Source organism: Corapipo altera, unplaced genomic scaffold (genome assembly GCF_003945725.1).
Source record: "Corapipo altera isolate COAL_440 unplaced genomic scaffold, ASM394572v1 133, whole genome shotgun sequence".
Classification (NCBI taxonomy): Eukaryota; Metazoa; Chordata; class Aves; order Passeriformes; family Pipridae; genus Corapipo; species Corapipo altera.
Genome location: NW_020884939.1, coordinates 699,659 through 718,442, shown reverse-complemented (window position 1 = coordinate 718,442; position 18,784 = coordinate 699,659). Strand labels below are relative to the sequence as shown.

Below are 18,784 nucleotides of genomic sequence, written 5' to 3'. Positions count from 1 at the left end.
CTTAAGAAATACTCACACCTTGACACCTTGACAGCTGGGTTAGGCAGTAAACTGTATGACAACCCTCCTAATCAACAGAAACGATCGAGGAAAAAACATGGATGTTTCAACAACTGGTTTGGGGTTTGTTTGTTTGTTTATTTTTCCTAATGAATCAATTTTATAATTTCTTTCCTGACCTGAAGCTTCAAGTTAACACTCCTTGTACCAGGATATTAGTGTTTTCTAGGTAACTTTGGTTTTGGTGTGGAGGGAGGCTTAAAATAATTCCCCAAAACTGATTCCTAGGTTTGAAGTCAGAAGCGTTTAGTGAGTGATTCTAGAATACGGCTGCAAGGAACAGACCATTATTTTTGAGATGCTTGTTTTTTAAGAAGGGTAGATTTCAGAGATGCAATGAAATTTCTGGCTTTGAAGACTTAACTAGACAAAACTGTGACTGGCATGATGTCATGTTGGCCTTTTTTTTTTAAGGAGGAGACCGATGCAGGTGATATACAAAAGTGCTTTTCAAATAATGTGCTTAGGATTTTTTTTTCCTTTTGTTAGACTACAGCTGCATTCATATTACTCATCTTTCCTGGGTAATTAAATGTTTTAACATGTGCATTCATACTCTGCTGTAGAAATCTCAAATTCCTCGAGAAGAGTACTTTCATTGTTTGTTATTAGAAATATGTGGTGTTGGTATTTGAAAACCATTTTTAGTGTCAAAATGGTTGCATATACTTCATTCTGATTCTGCAAATTTCTCCAGAATGCTAATACAGGCTTCTTATATGAAGTATTGTGTATTAAATGGAGGTCAAGCATACCAACATTGCCAATGGATGCAATCAATCTCTGTGATTTAGTCTCATGCATTTCCAGATAGGCAGAAAAGCATATTTAAAACCTCTTGGTACCCTGTTTTTCAAAGTACCTGTTTACTCTTTGGTGTGCTCTTTTAAAACTATGTTGACTTCTTTTTTTTCCAGAGAGCCAGTAGTAAAATTTTCAGCAGTGCTCCAGATTTCTTTTAAATAACAACACAGTCATCTTGTGTTTGCCTAATTTCATCACTTGTCTTGCTTATGTATTATTCTCTGAGACAAGTAAGGCAAATAAGTACCTGCACCTAAGAACACCTTCAGAGATTGTATCCTAATGGTGTTAGAAGAAATATCAGTTCTATTCAGTATAGTTTTATTCAGTTTCTAATAATGTTAGTTTTATTCACTGTAGTTTTTTCAGTTTCTTACCATTGTTAGCTGATAACTGACTTCCTGAATCTTTAATAAAATCTGCTATTCTGTGTGTTGGAGAAAAGTTAATGTTTCTGCATTGTGGATTGGGAGGACTTATTCTTGTAGTTCGCCTTTGTAAACTCTAAACCACAAGTAAAGAACAACAAAAAAAATCTTCTAGAACCTTTTCAACCTTTCTCTACTCTCTAAATAGAATTGAATTTAGCAGGAGATGCAATGAACAATCACTTTCTTGTCTGTCAGCAGGACACTTGAGTTGGAGTTCACCCTGACTGTACCTGCAGAACAGTCAGTACCTGTTATAATTAATCATTCTCACTGTTTCTCTGGGTTCTTGCACAGGGCTTTCTTCACCTAAAGGACTTTTCCCTGCTGATAATACTAGTCTTAGCACTCGTATCTGTAAATTTTGCTAATTTAATTAGTCACTAGTTGATTAGAGGTTTCAGGTGAATACTGAAGAATGTTCTTTTTCATGTTGTTGGTAGCCAGCTGGGTAAGACAAGGTTCCTTTTATAGGGCAAAACATGTAATGCAGGATGCAGTTATGGTCAGGGTACTGAGTACCAACAGCCCCTTCACGTTCTTGCTTTGAATCCTTAGAGAGAAGAACCTCTTGAGTTTTTGTCACCATGGCCAGAAACAAGCTACCCAATGGTACTTCACTTCCTGCAATTATCAGGTTTATTGCTCTCAAATGATTATATACTATAATTGAACATACTCATTAAATATACCAGCATCCCTTTATCACTCTTGATTTAAAGCAATTTCAGGAATACCGTGTTCTAATAATGAAAGCTTGTGTGGTCTCCTTAAACAGCTTCAGCATTTAGAACCTAATTTCAAATCCACTGGAACTCCTGGAACAACTGCCACTCACTCTGCTGATGGTTGTACAACCCATGTCCCCATTCTTTCTTACTGGGTGTTACTGGTGTTCATGGTCCTACAGGACAGGAGGGAGCAGGCAGGGGACCAGTGCACTGAGGGCTCCCAGCAAAGGCAGGAAGCACACACAGAGTTAGTTTCTGTCACAAGGCAGTGTTTTCTGAGTCATTTTGAGGCTTGCTATTAATTTTAAATTTGGAGACAGTATTTTTCTGGCACCATTCAGAAAAATATCTTTTCTGCAGTTGACGGTGTTTACTGGTATTTCACTGTAACTAAGAACCTGAGGATTTTGGCTACCAAGCTGTAGTTGTCTTGTGCTTGCTTCTGATATGTCTTCCGTGAAATACAATTCTTCTTTATTAAATTATTTCAGTTATTCCAAGTTACTATTATAGTAGATATAGAACTAAAATGTAGTGTGATCCTTTTCCCAAATACATTTTGTCTTCTGTGCTTTTGTTGCTTGCTAACATGTATGTCAAAAATTATTCTGTCTAAGAAACAGTATTAATTTCTGATGTTTCCCAGTGGAATATGCAATTTTTTTTTTGTCTTTGGGCCAAAAAAAGCTTGGAACCTTTTATCTTTTGCTGATTCAATTATGTTCAGGTTTTGTAAGTTGATGCTACACCCACTGGGAACCAGATTTATAGAAAAGGCAGTATTTCTAGTTATTTACAAAAATAACTGGCTGCATTTCAAAATTAAATGTTTAGATTGTTATCTACTGCCTAGTGTTTCAAAGACCAACTAATATTCTGCCTGGCTGTGATATTGGGAAAATATGGCTCAGTTACATGCTCTGAACTTCTGAAAGTGGCTCAACTGTTTTTTTCCTTCTTTTCTAACTCATAGGATGACTGGAGTTAAATGAAATTTAGGCATTCCATTTTCCTACTACTTTGCTAAATCTGTTGCCCATCAGCCCCATGGCAGTTTTTGTTTCGTTTGCAGCCTCAGTTTTGTTGAGACTTTGAAACTTTATGTCACTTGGAATTTAAACATTATGGAAGTTCTCCCTATAGCTCTATAATTCTTGGTCTCAAGGTCGGGGGCTTGGGTGAGGCTTTTCTTTCTTGTTGTCGCTTTCCTTGTGAGTGATTGGTTTTGGATGAGATTTTTATTAAGATAACCAATTAGTTAGGCAAGACAACCGAATTGTATCTAACCTTTCAGTATCATACTTAAAATAATATGGAACAGCACCTAAATAAATGAATTTTATGCCAGTATTAGCACCACAGAAATAAGTACCTCATGAGCAGCAGATCTGTAATGTATGCACACATCTCCGGAGGTATCTGAATGGAACTATTTTCCTCAAGATGTTTCAGATCTGGAAACCATTAAGCAAAAAAAATCCAAGCTTTGCAAATTGAACTTTGCTTTTAATTTGGGGGTTTTAATGAGATCAAGAGTTCCTCAGCTGTGTGAGCCCTGTCTGCATGTGCCCTGCACAGTACTGTTTGATGATACAGTGAAAAAGCTGTTTCTTAAGATACAACGTGCCACAGTTGGACCCCACATGCTCAGAAACGTACTATTGGAACATGTTCTAGCCCCAAAAGTTAGGTGTGCTCACGTTGTGTCAGGTTGTCTGCAAGCAGGCAAGGTGCAAAGAGGATCCAGCATCTCTTGAGGTGTCTTTGAAGGCTCTCTTCCACAACCCTAATCATAGCCATTCATTTCCATTTTGTGGTGCACCATTTGTTTCCTCTGGTTAGGGTGGTAAATAGAGAGAGAAATTTGAAGAATGGCATTGCTGCAGTTCTCTCTCTCTGTGTACCTGCAGATTCGACTTGCCTTTGCTTGTGAAACACTCACCACTTGGAAACCCACTTTTTCTGTCTCTATAGGATGGTTGCTTCATTTAATGCCAGTTTAAATAGCCATACCTTGTGACCTACTGTGACAATGGCAACATTCAGATTTTGGTTTGATTCTTTAAGTTTAGCTTATAGGTATGAAATAATCGGAGTCTTTTAGCACAGTGATCAACATAGCCTTAGGAAGAGCTTACAGAAAGACTTCGTAGGCAAACATGCTCATGTCTGCAGTGAACACTATTTTACTGCATAAAAACAAAGTGTAATCCATATGTCTGACATTAAGGAATGATCTTACAGCAGTTTTGTTTGTAAAAAAAAAAAAAACCGTTTCCCAGAATGAATTGCCACACATTCATTCACTTGTGGATTCACTTCCAGGTAAGTCAGTATGTTCATGCAGTATAAGCTGTGTTTTGGCAAAAAAGTAATTTTGCACTATTTTTTTTTTTTTTAATCATTGTGTTTACAGATAAAATGCTTATATGGAATGTGTCTGGTATGTTTACACACAGTAGGTGAGTCCAGGCATTCCTGAGTATTGAGGAAACCCCCACTGCAGTCATGACAATGCTCCTGAACAAAACCTCAGCCAAAACTGGGTATTGCCCACAGAGTAGAGTTTATTCTGTGGTCCAGGGTGCCTGTTTCCAAAATGGGTAAACTAATGTAATGGTGAATTTATTGTATGCAGTGAATTCTGTTGTTTTTTTCAGTACTTCTCTCCAAATTAACCTTTATAAGTTTTCTATTTCAGTTCAAAACAGGTAATTCTTTTAGAATGCTCCTAAATGACTTTAAATATCTGCTAGATGAGCTTTTCACAGGTGAGTCTTTTTAAAAACTGAGTGTTACCTCAAAATATCCCATCATATGCTTTGTCAAATGTTCTTACTGCTTCAAATTTCATAGGAATTAATAATAAACATAAAATTAACAGAAAAAATAATATAATAATACTCACTGGTCTGATTGGTCTAAGTTTTTTGCTAATTTACACCATTCTCTAGCTTAATATAGCATAATGCTTACACAATACAACCAAACAAGTTTCACAGAGAAAGGGGTTTGGGGTGGTTTTAATTTTAGTTTTTATTAAACTCTTAGGATTTCTCTTCCCCATCTAAATTACTGAAAAGCTGTTCTCTGTTCAGATAGTCTCTCTTACATATAATGAAATCACTCCCCCCAGGAAGACCTCAATTTCCTCTTAATGTTTTTTTAATGGCATTTTCCATGTCCTGTTCAGTACATTTGAAAAATCCCAAACTGGTAGTGTTTGGTCAGCAGCCTGTAGGAACTGCCTCATGTGTTAGTGGTCTCCTTGTTCTTGCTGGCTGAGCTTTGGGGTTTTTGGTTTTTTTTAGGTACAGACTTAGATTATTTGCTAGTCTTAGCTTATATGTGTCTATTGTATCATATGTAGCCATACAACATTCTATTTTGTGCAGATGCCTCTAAATGAAGACCAGTGACTTTAGTTAGACTAAAGAAGGTCATATTGTTCTGAACTGTGAACTGAGTTCAGGAGAGGGTCAGAAGTAGTGGATGTTTCCACAACTCATAAATAGCAGGGAACTGATGAGATGAGACAGGCCCACATGGTCCACACTGTCTGCTAAGAAATGAGAGAAACGTTCTGAAGTTCTTCCCAAGTATGTCCTAGGGGGAAATGTCATTTTCATCTGAGATCTCGTGGTCAGTCTGTCCTTGAGCATGGCAGCAAAGTGCATTAGGTAGAAGACTTCACAAAAGGAGGATTATGTAAATTATTTAAATTATCTTTCTGCTTTTTTGAATGCTGTGTCCTGCCTCTGATAAGTACCTCATATAGGGGACCCTCAAATCCAAACCCAAAAAAGATCCCATTAAGTCACCACTGGCATCTTGACCCCTGATGTTTAATTGCAGGCACTGCCTTAATTCCCAGGTGCAGTGTTACAGGCATTTGCCAGGCTGTGCAGGGACTGTGGGGAGAGTCCAGAGGGGAAAAGTCCCCCATTGGGAAAGTCTAGAGATTCCAAAGTCACAAGCAATCACCTGTACATTACAGAGTAACAGCAGCTTTGTGTACATCTGAACTGTCTTGGGGCAAATGAAAATAACACTGTTTTCCAGGTAGGAAGTTGAATCACTGTCATGGATGTGTTTAAATGGGGAATAAATTAGGACCTTCCCTAACTTAAATGCAGCAATTTACTGGATTGCCATTCATTAATAATACATGCAGCCAATAATTAGATCTCACTCATTATCAGTCTTTTCTCATATTCAGGGCAGTTAACTCTTAAAAACCTTACCCCTATTAGCTGGGAAGATCCGGTACCACAAAAGTGCTCTCGTGTATCTGGCATAGCTTACATAGAAATACAAATGTAAACATATCCATATAAATGAATATTCTGTACATTCATATACAGCTTGATAATTCTCTGAATACTTATTTTTATAGATATGTACATGCTCAGCTGTGTGCTTGTTGGTTATGCCACCAGTCTGACAGCCTTGCAAGTTGCCAAATGCCCATACACAGTTACAGTATGCATATGTCTGAGTTAGAGAAGCAGATACTAATTATATCTTGCTTTTACTATGAAACTTCTTTTTTGTGTGTGTGTGCATCAGGCCTCTGCCTTGGCTACTTTGTGTTGTATTACACTTTCATTATGCAAAAACTTCCACAAGGATAATTTATAGATCTTTATGCTCTAAATAGTCAAGATGGGGAGTGGGCACAATGAGCGACCCTGAGATCCTTCTTGTGCTGGTTTAAAGGTAAACCAGCAGGGGAAATGAACCCAACTCAAAAGAGAGATTATAAGTCAGAATAACAATTTAATAAAATAATACAATAAGTACGATTATACACACAAACAATTGGTTTTAATCCACAAAACCCAAATGTCCCCAGAGGTGACACAGTACCAAATAGCCTTATTTTCAGTAACTGAGTATAAGAATGATGAAAAATATGCAATCTGTGTTTCATTTTTTATGAAGGTGATTCTTGTTTTTTTCCCTTTGTCAAATAGATGAAACAGGTTTTTTTTTGTTTGGTTTTTTTTCCCCTTTTACCCCTATAAAACCATAAATATTTTGAATTAAAATAAAAGTCACTATTTTCTCCTCAGTTCTAGGAGGTTTGTTAAGGTGTGTTCTTTTTATTAAAACATTCTTTAGGTGATTGTTGCACACACGTGGACTGTTCAGTTGTGGAGACTGTTACTTTTTCAGTATCAAGCTGTCTTGGTGTCTGCTGAATTGATATTAATCACTTAACACAGCTTAATTAAAAGGTGCAAGCACAGTGGCTTATGCTCTCACCTGTTGTCAGTGGCCTTCTGCAAAGCTGAGAATCTGCTTTCCTGATAAGTTTGTTATTAAAAATAACAGGCACAGAGTTGCTAATTGGAATAAAGCGATTAGTGAAGTTTAATTCTCTGTATTACCTAATGTGATGGTGACATCCAGATGTAGCCTGTGAGTTAAAGGCTGGGCCCTGACTGCTATTTAACAAGGGACAGGATTCATTAGTTGGTTTTGATTGGAGATGACAAAATCGAGCAAAAAATATTAGAGAACTAAGAAGACAAGACCTACAAGGAAAGGTGGATAGTATTATTTAAGAAAAGAGAGGAATTAATGAATACATGATGAATTTTAAAATAAACAAACTTAATTTCAAGAAGAGCACAGAGTGTGTATTTGGTAGTGTGAAATCTGTAGATTAGTTTGCTGACTGTGAACATTATGATTATGAACAGTATTGGTGTTTTCCAAGATGTCCTCCTTTCTACACCTCACCCCTCAGGAAGGGCAAAATTACAGATGTTCATATTGAAATTTGCCCTTCATTTGTTGTTGGGGGAGAAACAAAACAGAACAAAAATAAAACATCCAAATAAAACAATAATAATAACAACAACAAAAAAGTCAAAAAATCCCCACAAAAATTTAAAAACGAATTAAGTTTTCTTCAAAAATATTTTAATATTAAAATCACAAAAATATAATAATACTTCTTAATTGTCTAGCTGTTGATACTTTTCATTTTATGTACAACTTGTGTAATTATTCTTTGCTTTTGAGAGACTGAAAAAATAAATCTCTTCCACCTGTTATCACTCGTATCCACTTCTTCACTATATTTAGTCTGCCTAGAAAAACAAAGCAGAGTACAGCAAATGCACATTATTAATGTAATTCCAGTCCACTTAATGCAGTATTTCAGAGGGATGCTTGAACCATTTGAGGTTTATGAAATAAGGTTTTTTTATGCCAGTGATCCATGGATAAGAACTCACATATGTGTTTTTACTTTCTTTTTTTTTCCTTTTTTTCTTCCCCCATCCCCCCCCCCCAAATCATTTTGTTGGGAACTCAAAACTTAGATAAATCACAGTCAAAGAGTCCTGGATTTGGGAGAATTATCAGGGAAAATGACCAAGAAATAAGAGCTGGTGGATAACCTTATAATAGCCCAAATGTATTTTTACGCTTCATTAGCAGATTGGTGTGTATGTATTTTAAAATTACAGCTTAATCTTGTTTTAATTGTCTGTCTAATAGTGATTTGATGAAAAGCAACCATCTCAAATCAAGGGAAGGCACTGAGACGATATTTCTGCAACCAAGTGCAGCCTGTGTTTTAGTGCTGACTCTGCCAGTAGCATATGAGCTATAGGGTACATATTTGCATTTAATTCTTTTTCATAAGTGATGTATTTATTCAGACAAACAAATACACTGTGATAATGAGTTTGGCCTCAGGAGGAACTGTAAAAAGGCCATTAATAAGCATATGGAATATGGATGGAGTGCAGGATGCAGCCTGAATAGCTAACTGACTATACTAGTGGAAATCCTGAATTCTTGGGAACTTCTCATGTTCTCCTTTGTGGCATTTTTACAACAGATATGAAGATACAAATAGCTTTTTGTAGATGTATGAGGTGACTGTTTAGTTCGAAACCTCCACACTTGCAATTATTTTGATAGTCTGTTGGTCAGGATCTTTGCTTAACAGAAAAAAAAGTCCTGAAATGGTGTGTTTGTTTCTGCGATTTTTTTTTTCCCCTCAAAAGCACTAAATAAATAGGCACTTGCTCTCCTTCATTATTCCTTCATTTGGTTGCTAATGAAAAATGTACCATGTCTTTTTTTGGTACCATTTAAGAAATCTTCTTTCCATTGACCTTTTCAGAAGGCAAGATAATTCAAGTGATAATCTGAAGAGGGAAGCATTGATTTTAAAGACCCTGTTTTTCAAATCAAGTGGCAGCTACTTGTCTCACACTTGTGGGGACCTATTCTGCAGAAGAAAGTGAACTTTCCCACTACCACTGAATTAACTGAAGTTTGTTATTTCTGAGAACTGGCATGTCAAGTACCTGTTCTCCACTCCAGAGACAAACAGCTGAGACCAAAGACAGTGAAGTTACTGTAATTTAAGAATTAATTTAAATGTTTCCAAGGGTTATGTGGGTTTCTCCATTAGAATTAGGGATTGAAGAATTAGAATTAGGGATTGGAGCATCTTTCCTAATACTTAAAGTATATGTTGCCAGGTTTTCTAATTTAGAAATCCATTTGTCTTCAGCTGAAGCTTTGTCTGCACGCAAATTTATTACGTACTTCAAAATTTGCCTGAAACGTTGCTCACTTATGGTATTTGTAGTGTTGCTTTCATGTGGTATGAATTTGTGAATTACACAGTGTGTAATTGTGGAGTAAGGGGTGGGACACATATTATACTTGTATTTGAAACCAACACATTGCCTGAAAATAGCTTTAGTACCGCGAGGTACCTCTGTTATTCGTATTGAATGTTACAGACATTCAGTTTGATCCTTTTACTTTCGATTTCTTCTCTGTCTTCAGACTTCAATTGACAGGAAATAAGTTGCTGCAAATGAGTTTGATCTGTGCTTGTTTGAGGTCCTTCTGTGTGTGATGGATTTTCCATCTGCATTCTTTTTGCACTCTGTTGGGTTTCCTTTGCTTCAAATTGGTGGGAAGGAGCAAGGCAGATACAGTTGTATGGGGTCACTATGCAGAGTAAGGCCATGGAGCATCAGAAGGAAATTCTCAGGTCATTCTGGGTAAAGCACAGGTTAATATCCAACTGGCTCAAAATAAACTGTTTGTGTGATTCAATCAAACAAGGTAAACTGCCTTGGTAAGTTCAGGTTACAATCATGGGACTTCTTAATTTGAAGAGTAAGCGTCAATCTTTTGGTGCTTGTGTCTCCATTAAGACTGAAAGCAGATTCTAAACTGCTAGAAGTTCCAAATTAAAGCTAAGTTATTCATCCTGATTCTTTGGGTAAAATTACTATTGAAATCACCAACAAATTTTTTACAACTGCTTCCCCAGCTCCCATTTTAAAACTTTTCTTTGTAGTAGTGTATAATCATCCAGAGCTTATGTGCTCACCATGGGCACTTTTATCACTGTGATAAAAATTACAAATGGGTTCCCACTTTAAAGTAATCGTGCTATTACTATAATGTTTTTTAAAAATAAAGTTTTAATCAATGTGATGTGATTTACCAGAAAGAAAAAATTTAATGTTCTATCTTTTTCGTGCTCACTGAACTTTGATTTTGTTGTTTTGTTTTGTTTTTTTTTTAACAGTGATTCCAGAGTTTATTAGTCAAGTAAATATTGCATTGGAGAGCTTAAGTAAGAGCACAGTCCACCTGTTTGATGATAACCGGTTTGTGGACATTTCTAAGAAGGTGTATGATGCGATTCACAACATCAGGTGCTCAGTCATGATGATTCGGGTGAGTTTTTAATTTGTTCTTTTAGTATTCATTTCTGAGACAGTTCAGGACATCAGGGCATTCTGAGGAGAATTTAGAACTGTGTATGTGACCAGTGCCCCTAAGCTCATATCCAGGTTGAACTGATCTGGGAAATTTGGATTACCCTGAAACACACGATTGTAACTCCAGAAGTGTAGAATTGCATTGTGTACAAAATCAGAATGTTGCATAAAAATGTCTTTTGTTCTTTAAAAGTAATTAGTTATGTTTAGTTGATAAAAATCTTTATTCTCTTCATTAATTATCAACTTACAGCTACAAACCCAAATCTGCAGTTCTCCAGCTTTAACCTGTGGAATGTAGGAACTTGAGAGTATATTCAGGTGATTCTGATAATCCCTTCTTGGAGTTTTTTCAGCTTCCCATCACATGACTTCACAGCCTGATTTCTGTCAATCTTACACAATTACAATCACTCCACTTACCCTGGTGTTTTTCCTGCAGTTTGAGAAACTGCTTCGGAACCGCTTATTTTTAAAATCCGAAATGGAATTTTGTCAGTCACAGAGTTTCCCCCAAACATCTTCAGTTCATAAATTCCACTCCAAGTGATAAAAAAACTGAGCTGTAATGTATGGAGGTTTGGCAATTTTGTTTTTAAATGAAATTAAGCCTTAATAAAAATACATATAGATTTTTTTTCAGAGGTGGTTTGTCTTCTGCCTTGACTTTTCAGTTGAGACCAAAGTTATTACTCATTTCTTTTCCTTTAAATCCGAAAACATTCTAGGCTGGCATGACCAGCAGGTCATGGGAGGTGGGCCTGCCCCTCACTGCACTTTGGTGAGACCCCACGTGCAGTGCTGCATCCAGCTCTGGGGTCCTCAGCACAGGAGAGACGTGGACCTGTTGGAGTGAGTCCAGAGGAGGGCCACAAAAAAGATCCGAGGGATGGAGCACTTCTCCTGTGAGAAAAGGCTGAGGGAGAGTTGGGGTTCTGATGTGGAAAATATTAGTCTTAACATATTGTGTAAGTTGAAATGTTTCACTAGGAATTTCGATGTGCAAAATGATTAAAATGTGTCATCTTTATTGCAGTTGTCAATTAGGAAATTGTTTATATACTAAGGAAAGATCCTGAAACATCCAACATCTTGCCCATACTAGTAAAAGTTTATGTGAGCTGGATTTACATGGCAAAACAAACCAGAGTGAGGCTTATCCTCTGATTAGTTCCTGTTTCGGTGAACATAGGCTAAGAGGATGTCTGATTTTTTTTCTAGATAGTTAAACCTCATTTAATGCCTGCATTGCTCATCCCACCTTCCCTTAGTGTATCAGGGACTCCTGCTTTTTTTTATGATTACAGAGTTGCTTCTGTCTGTTCCTCAGTGAGATCTGAATCTTCTGTATGTTCAGTCTTCTTGGGCTTGACCTCCAGCTGATTGTGGTTGACTATTCCTTTATGGATTTTTTAATTTTTGGGAAATTGGGAAATGCACTGAGGAGCATAACAAAGCTTCAGTCAACTTCTATGAAGTCGCAGGCACAGCTCTGCAGGAAACTGTATTTTCTTAGTCCTTTGTGATGTGTGTGTGTGAACGGTAACTCGGAAAAGGATACTGTATCCCCTGTGCTTCTATCTGAAGTAGGAGGGTTAAATAGTGAACTCTGAAGAAACTGTAGATACAGTGCCCAGTGCACATGCACTGTGTGAATGCAGGGTGCATCCCTAAAATCATGAGTTCATTGCACACCAAAATGGACACTATTAATATGAAGATTTCTGTCAGTACCATCTTGTGCTTCTGCTTTGCAAGTCCTGACAAAAGCTCAGGAGGTTAAAAAAAAAAGAAAAATCATTAAAAGGGGCATGTGCAGCTTTGTGCTTAATGAATACCATTATTCAGGCACAGTCATGAGAGGGTTTTTTTGAGGTTTGGTGGAATGTTAGCTGGTTCCTCCACCACCCCTTAGAGACACTGACTGCCAGCGCAGAGAAAGAGCGGAGGAAACCCTGGCATTCGTTTTCTGAGTAAGGATGTATTTGCATTCCTAATTAGATACATTCCAGACAATGCCAGTTTCCTTTCAGTGCCTGTAAGAAGCTTTAGTAAGTCTGATGGTTATTCAGACATACTCTGTTGGCACAGCAGCCAAGGTGAGGAAATAGAAGTGTCCTGTGGCCAACTTACGGGGGCTTGCAGGTGGTGCCAGAGAACAATGGGTCGCTGATTACAGGGGATTACAAAGCTGAATCAGGATAAGAAATTGTTGATCAAAATATAATTAAGAAATGTAAATGAACCAAGGCCACTCATTCATGGGGGTGGGGGGAGGGGGCAATTTTTCAACATCAAAGTAAAAGCAGAAACTCTCTAGATCAGTTGCTCAGGAAGCATTTCAAGCATGTATTTACACAGAGAGAATGTTTTTAAGAATAGAGTTCCTAACTGTAAAATGCTGCCCAATACTGGTGTTAATGCAGATTATCAGCTATGCATTGCTATGTTCAAGCTTAACTGTAGGTACATAAAACATTCATTTTGGTCCTGCAGGTATAATGGGAGTAACACTTGAGAGCAGCTAAATAGTGGAGGGTGTGTTGTACTGCTGAGCTGTAATGGGAATGCCTCTGGAACTGCACGATGCTTCCCTTAAGATGTTTCCGTTGTTTCACTAGCAAGGATTACTTAATTCAAGGGTAGCTGTTGATTTGAAACCACTGGATAGGTGATCCAGGGCATATCCACATTCCTCAGTCATTTTTCGACTCATTAGACATCTGATTTTTGTTAGATTATAGAGACTTTGTCACCTTGATTTTGCACAGGAACATTTGGACTCTATCTGGATAGCATTTTAGTCAGGATATTGATGTTATGGACATAGATTAAGATAGTACTATTAAAGGCAAGAATTCTGCCATGTGAAATATATAGCAAAGTCAAAGGAAACAGGTAGACAGTTTTTGAGGCAATACATACTGAATGCTTAATTAAAGATTAATGCATAATTAAAGATTAATCCTAGAACATCTTAAAGAAAAAAAAGAGCTTCTGTATGAAGTTGTTTTTAGTTGAAGAATATGAGACAGCTGGATTGTAGTAACAGCTAGTAATATCCCATTAGGATATTAAACATGGTGAAAAGTAGTGACTTCAAATGAATAACAACTACTCATAGCTGAAGCAGTAATAAAGTCATCCTAACAGAAATATACCAAGAACAGTGGAAAAGAATTCACCGACTCAAAAGTTTCACCAAATTCTTTGTTTTTATTGGAGGATAAACAAGTGAACAACTGTAAGTTTTTCAGAGACAAAGAAGAGGGCAAAAGGTCTGTATACTCTCTGAAAAATGCTTTTACTACACTTATGTTCATGGAAGCAGTGAACCCATGTTCCATATTTTTAGGAGAGATGGAAAATGTATGTTGAGACTGCAGTTCTTATCTGATACAGTGCATCATTATCTACTGAATGTGTATTCCATCTGCTGTTTCTTTCAGAATTCTGCCCTGAGGACTGTAGGTTCCCTCGAGAGTTTATGGTGTCAGATTTTCTGAGTTTGTTTTGCACAGCCGTTCTCTGCACTGTTTGTGCATGATCTCCACCCCCCTGAAAACTGAGGCAAAGCATTCATTTTGCTTTTCTGTCTTACCTCGATACTTTCATTTCAACTAGATCTTCACTACATCCGCAACCCATTCCCTGTATTTCTATTTCTTTAGCTAATAGTCTTCTACTGTAGTTTTTAATTTCCTTTGAAAAGTCAAGCTCAGTTTAGCTACACATTCAGATGTCTACAGCGTAATGCTTTTCAAAATGTTTTGGCCTCCTGAGAATACTCTTGGAGGAGGTTCCCTTTTTCTTCTTTTTTTTTGGTTGCAAATTCTTGGTGTTTTTTCATTCTGCTTTAAAGAAATGTAAGAGTTCATCCTTAGTAGAGGTTTTGAGCTCTTTGATACATTTGATTTCTCTCAATAAGACATCACAGCAGACTACATTCTCTTACACCCAGCAGAATCAGAGGAATTTTCAGAACATGGACCTCTTGGAAAGGAAGACAGCAAGTGGTGAAAGCCCTTCAGCCAGTGTCTAGTTTAAATTCTACCTTGGCTTTTATTAATGCCAGAATTATCCTACACATGCAGAGTTTTCTGCCTGTTTTCACTTCTGTAGTACAAACGAGTTAGATCCTGTCAGATGCAGGCAATAGGAGCCATGAATCGGATCTCTATTTAAAAGTTAGAGAAAACAAAGCAAAGCAGGGAAGCATTTGAGGGGGAAAAAGACATTTACTGCATCTTTTAATTGTTTGTTTTTCCAAAAAAGCCCTGAGGCCTCATGGGAGAGAAAGACAAGGAACAGTTCAAACAGCCTTGGTAAACTTCATTGTGGTTGGTCTGAAATTTGTGAGTGATGCTAACCCATTACAAATATATATTGGGAAGTTTGATAAATGCCCTTTTCTTCATTTTTTTTTCCTATCCTACACCAATTGCACAAGGGGCAGAACTTCTGCAGCAATAGTTTTCCACTCAGACCTGCACCTCTCAGCACTTTCTGGTCATTTCTGACCTTTCCTTCCTCAACTACTTGTCAGCTTAAGTTCTGTCATCCAGAGATTGATACATCTAGAAACAGTGTGACTGGAAAAAAATATAGTATGTGATGTCTTTAAAAAATAGTGTAGAAGAAATACCTGTTGTCTGTTAGGGATAGTTGGGCACATGTTCCTTTTTCAGATTTTTATCCTGAGTCACATAAAAGGTATTAGTGGGGAATGTTACGTTTGTGCTGCAGAACCCAAATTAGAGGTGAGTTGAGACTGTTTAGTGCCAAGATCAAATATGCATACTTTCAAGTAAAAGCTTCTGACAGCTACTTGTCCCTGCCATATTACTTGGCTTTTTAACATCTCAAGTCAAGATCACCAACCTTGATGTACCATTATTGGGAAAACTTAACTCAAAGTACTATCCCACATAGGTTATTTTTCATATCTTAGTTCATGTACATACATATTTTCCAAAAAAAGTCTGTTTTCTTTATCCTACCTGGGAAGTCATCTCATACTGTACAATTACTTACTTGTTTAAATTTACGTCTGCATTAGCATCATAAACTCATTGTTATTATTACTCTACCTTGCAGAGATCTTATCAAAATTCATTTCACTGCAACAGTTTTGGGGGACAATCAGCATACATTTCAATTTAACATGCTGACGTTTTTTAAAATGCTAATCTCCATTTAGTACTGAGGGAGTTTGTGTTCCCAAATGAATAAAGCCAATCTCTCTTTTCTGGCTAACAACTATACATATAAATTTACTTGTATTTCATGGTAATGTACCATGTAACAAACTCTCAAAGGCCTCAAAGTTTCATTAGTTTAAGCCCTTTAATATCTTCAACAAATCAAATGACTGTTCTGGTTCTCTGTGGTAGTGTTGCTGACTTTGTTACTTTACAGAGCAAAAAGCTGCTCAGCAGTGATTCTGTAAAGAAAACCCATCTCTTGTTTCCCTTGGAAATTGCATCTTTTTTTCTTTAAAATGTGGGCAGGATGTTACTCTAAGAAATATCTTTATTTTAGTGTTGCCGTCACAAGCATCTTTTCTTAAGAGCTGAGGTGTTTCCACAAAAAGAACCTTTGTTAGTAGAAATACAAATAATTTATTGATTTTTAAAACAAATGGTGTGTTCACATCTTAGGTAGAAGGGAGGGAGACAGAAGAGGAGAAATCAAATGCTCACCCTTCCGCTCACAGGCATGGGAATGAAAGCCAGAGCACAGAGAGAGTATTATTTCCATAGTTAGGAAATGGTGGAATGTTTGGTTTGGTTTTGGTTTTGTTATGAAAAAATAAGAGAAACAACCTGTGTTTGTGCTTCTGTGTTCCTGCTCTTTCAGACTAGCAGGTTTTAACTTTTTGGTTCGTTGTACATCCTTCTGGCTGCTACCCCTGTTCCCACACTCCAGGCAGTTGCTCAGGTTTTACAGGGAAATTTCAGATTTTAGATTCTGGGTTCTTTTTACATATAAAACTAAGATTGTAAGTGCCCCCTTTATCCTCATATATGCAATTCCAAAATGGTCCTTTTATGTCCACACGCTACATTATTTCTACACATAGAAATCATCCGTTAGTATAGGAATGTCAAAAGGAGTTGCCCCCTTCTGAGCAGGCATATGCAGAGCTCTCATGTTGTTTTATGTCTATGCTGGAGGAGCAGACTTTCTCTAATTGCATGTCTAATAAACTTATGAGAAAGCACTTGATGTTGTCAGGCCAGGTCTTGCATGCAGGTCTGATGGGGAAGATGTTTTTTTCCCCTCCAAAGCAGCATTTCACATGCACCATCCAGGTGACTAAATGGAAATGGGTATTTTGAATCAGTGCCAGGAACTTACCACTTGGGTAGTACCATGTTCAAACCCATCATTACTGTATGTTAACATGTATTAGTTTTTTCTCCCTGTTACTAGAAATTCTTTTAATACTATTCAGTTGGGTTTTATTTTTATCCAAATATTGTGGTCAATGGAGCCTTCTTTCTAAGGCAGAAATACTGCAGTATCCTTTGAACCCCACCTTTCTTTTCACTGTCACACATTTGACTCATCTCACGCTCTTGTCAATGAGGAGAAAGAAAAGTGTGCATACAGGATCATGGAAGGAAAGGACCTTGGGAGATCATCTGGTCCAACCTCCTGTTGAAAGCAATGTTACCCAGGGCCCTGTTGAGCCAAGTCTGACTTTATTGTTTGTTGTTTAATTTTGTATTGTAATGTTAAGACAGTAATGGAGAATTGATGGGTCAAACGAAGTGATAGTGTATGTTAAATCTTACTTATAAAAGCAAGGTGCTTGCTACATTGCATGCAACTACTATCTCTAATACTTTTACCACTGTTTGCTGTGTTTATGTCTCCTTGCTTACATTCTGCACTGAATGTATGACCCATCTTTTTCCAGTAAAAAATGGAATTTTCTTAAATCTGCTTGAGGTTTCCATTTTGTAAAGCTAATGGAAAAGATGTTGTGTTATGTTGGTTTTTAAAAAAAAGAAAGAAAGGAAAAAAGAAAAGCTTTATCACAGATAAAAATAGTAAATTATTTCAGAAATGCTCATACAGAGACCAGTGGTGGAAGCGTCAGCTGCAGACTGTATCCATTGCAAGGCATGTGTGCAATTATCCATCCTGGCAAATCTGTGTTGTCTTCTGCCCAAACTACACAGCCTTAGGCATCATGCAAGGCTGTGAATTAAGAACTTCTCAGCAGCAAATTGCTACATGGCTTACCATCAGAATCTCCTAGTGCTGGGATTACTGGTTCAGACAGAGAAGTCAATATGCTTTGTACAGAAATGGATGGCATGAATGGTTTTGACTTAATACTACTTTAAATGTCAATTCTTCCCCGTCTAGGGATTAAATTACATTGCAACTGTCACACATGATTATGCTTTTAATTGTTCACAAAATTATCCCTCTCTTTCAAGAAAACAGAACTTTCCAGAATTATTTGAGAACTCTGGTGAAGTGGCTCATTGGAAACTTAAGCACATAACAGTATTTTTTCTGGAACATTAAAATCTTTTCTGTGGGTTTTTTTTTCTTATAGCAAGAAAAAGTGATATGTATTCCTTCCTTGCCATTTGGTGCTTACTGTCTAATATAAATTATATTCCCAGAGAAATGGAATGAATATTATTCTGTTAAAAGGGAAGGACTGAATTACCAGAACTGAAACTGGGGGGCACAGCTAAAGTGTTACAAATCATAGATACTCCATTCAAATATGCATCCTGCCACGTGGTTCACTGGAGTATAAGAAATGCAGGCCTGGAAATGGAGACTGCAGGCTCTCAGTAGTGTTAATAGCTCAGACTGTAGTGCTGGTTCTGATATCAACCCTATCAGTGCTAGTGCCAGTTCTGGCTCAGAGTTCTTTGTTGCTCAGTATAAATCTGGCCGTAGATCCCTTTACTGATCACAGCCATCTCTAAGGTCCCTGGAATTTCTCAAATGC

The 18,784-nt window shown here is 37.2% G+C and overlaps 1 protein-coding gene across 5 annotated transcripts in view; it reads left to right on the top strand.

Moving 5' to 3' along the window:
* The window catches only part of CTNNA3 (catenin alpha 3), a 433,577-nt gene that overhangs the window by 344,110 nt on the left and 70,683 nt on the right, over positions 1-18,784 (top strand). For all 5 annotated transcript variants that reach the window (XM_027660928.1, XM_027660929.1, XM_027660927.1 and 2 more), the window contains one exon: positions 10,605-10,756. In XM_027660928.1, coding sequence (XP_027516729.1) covers positions 10,605-10,756 — 152 coding nt within the window. The remainder of the gene's footprint in view (positions 1-10,604; positions 10,757-18,784) is intronic.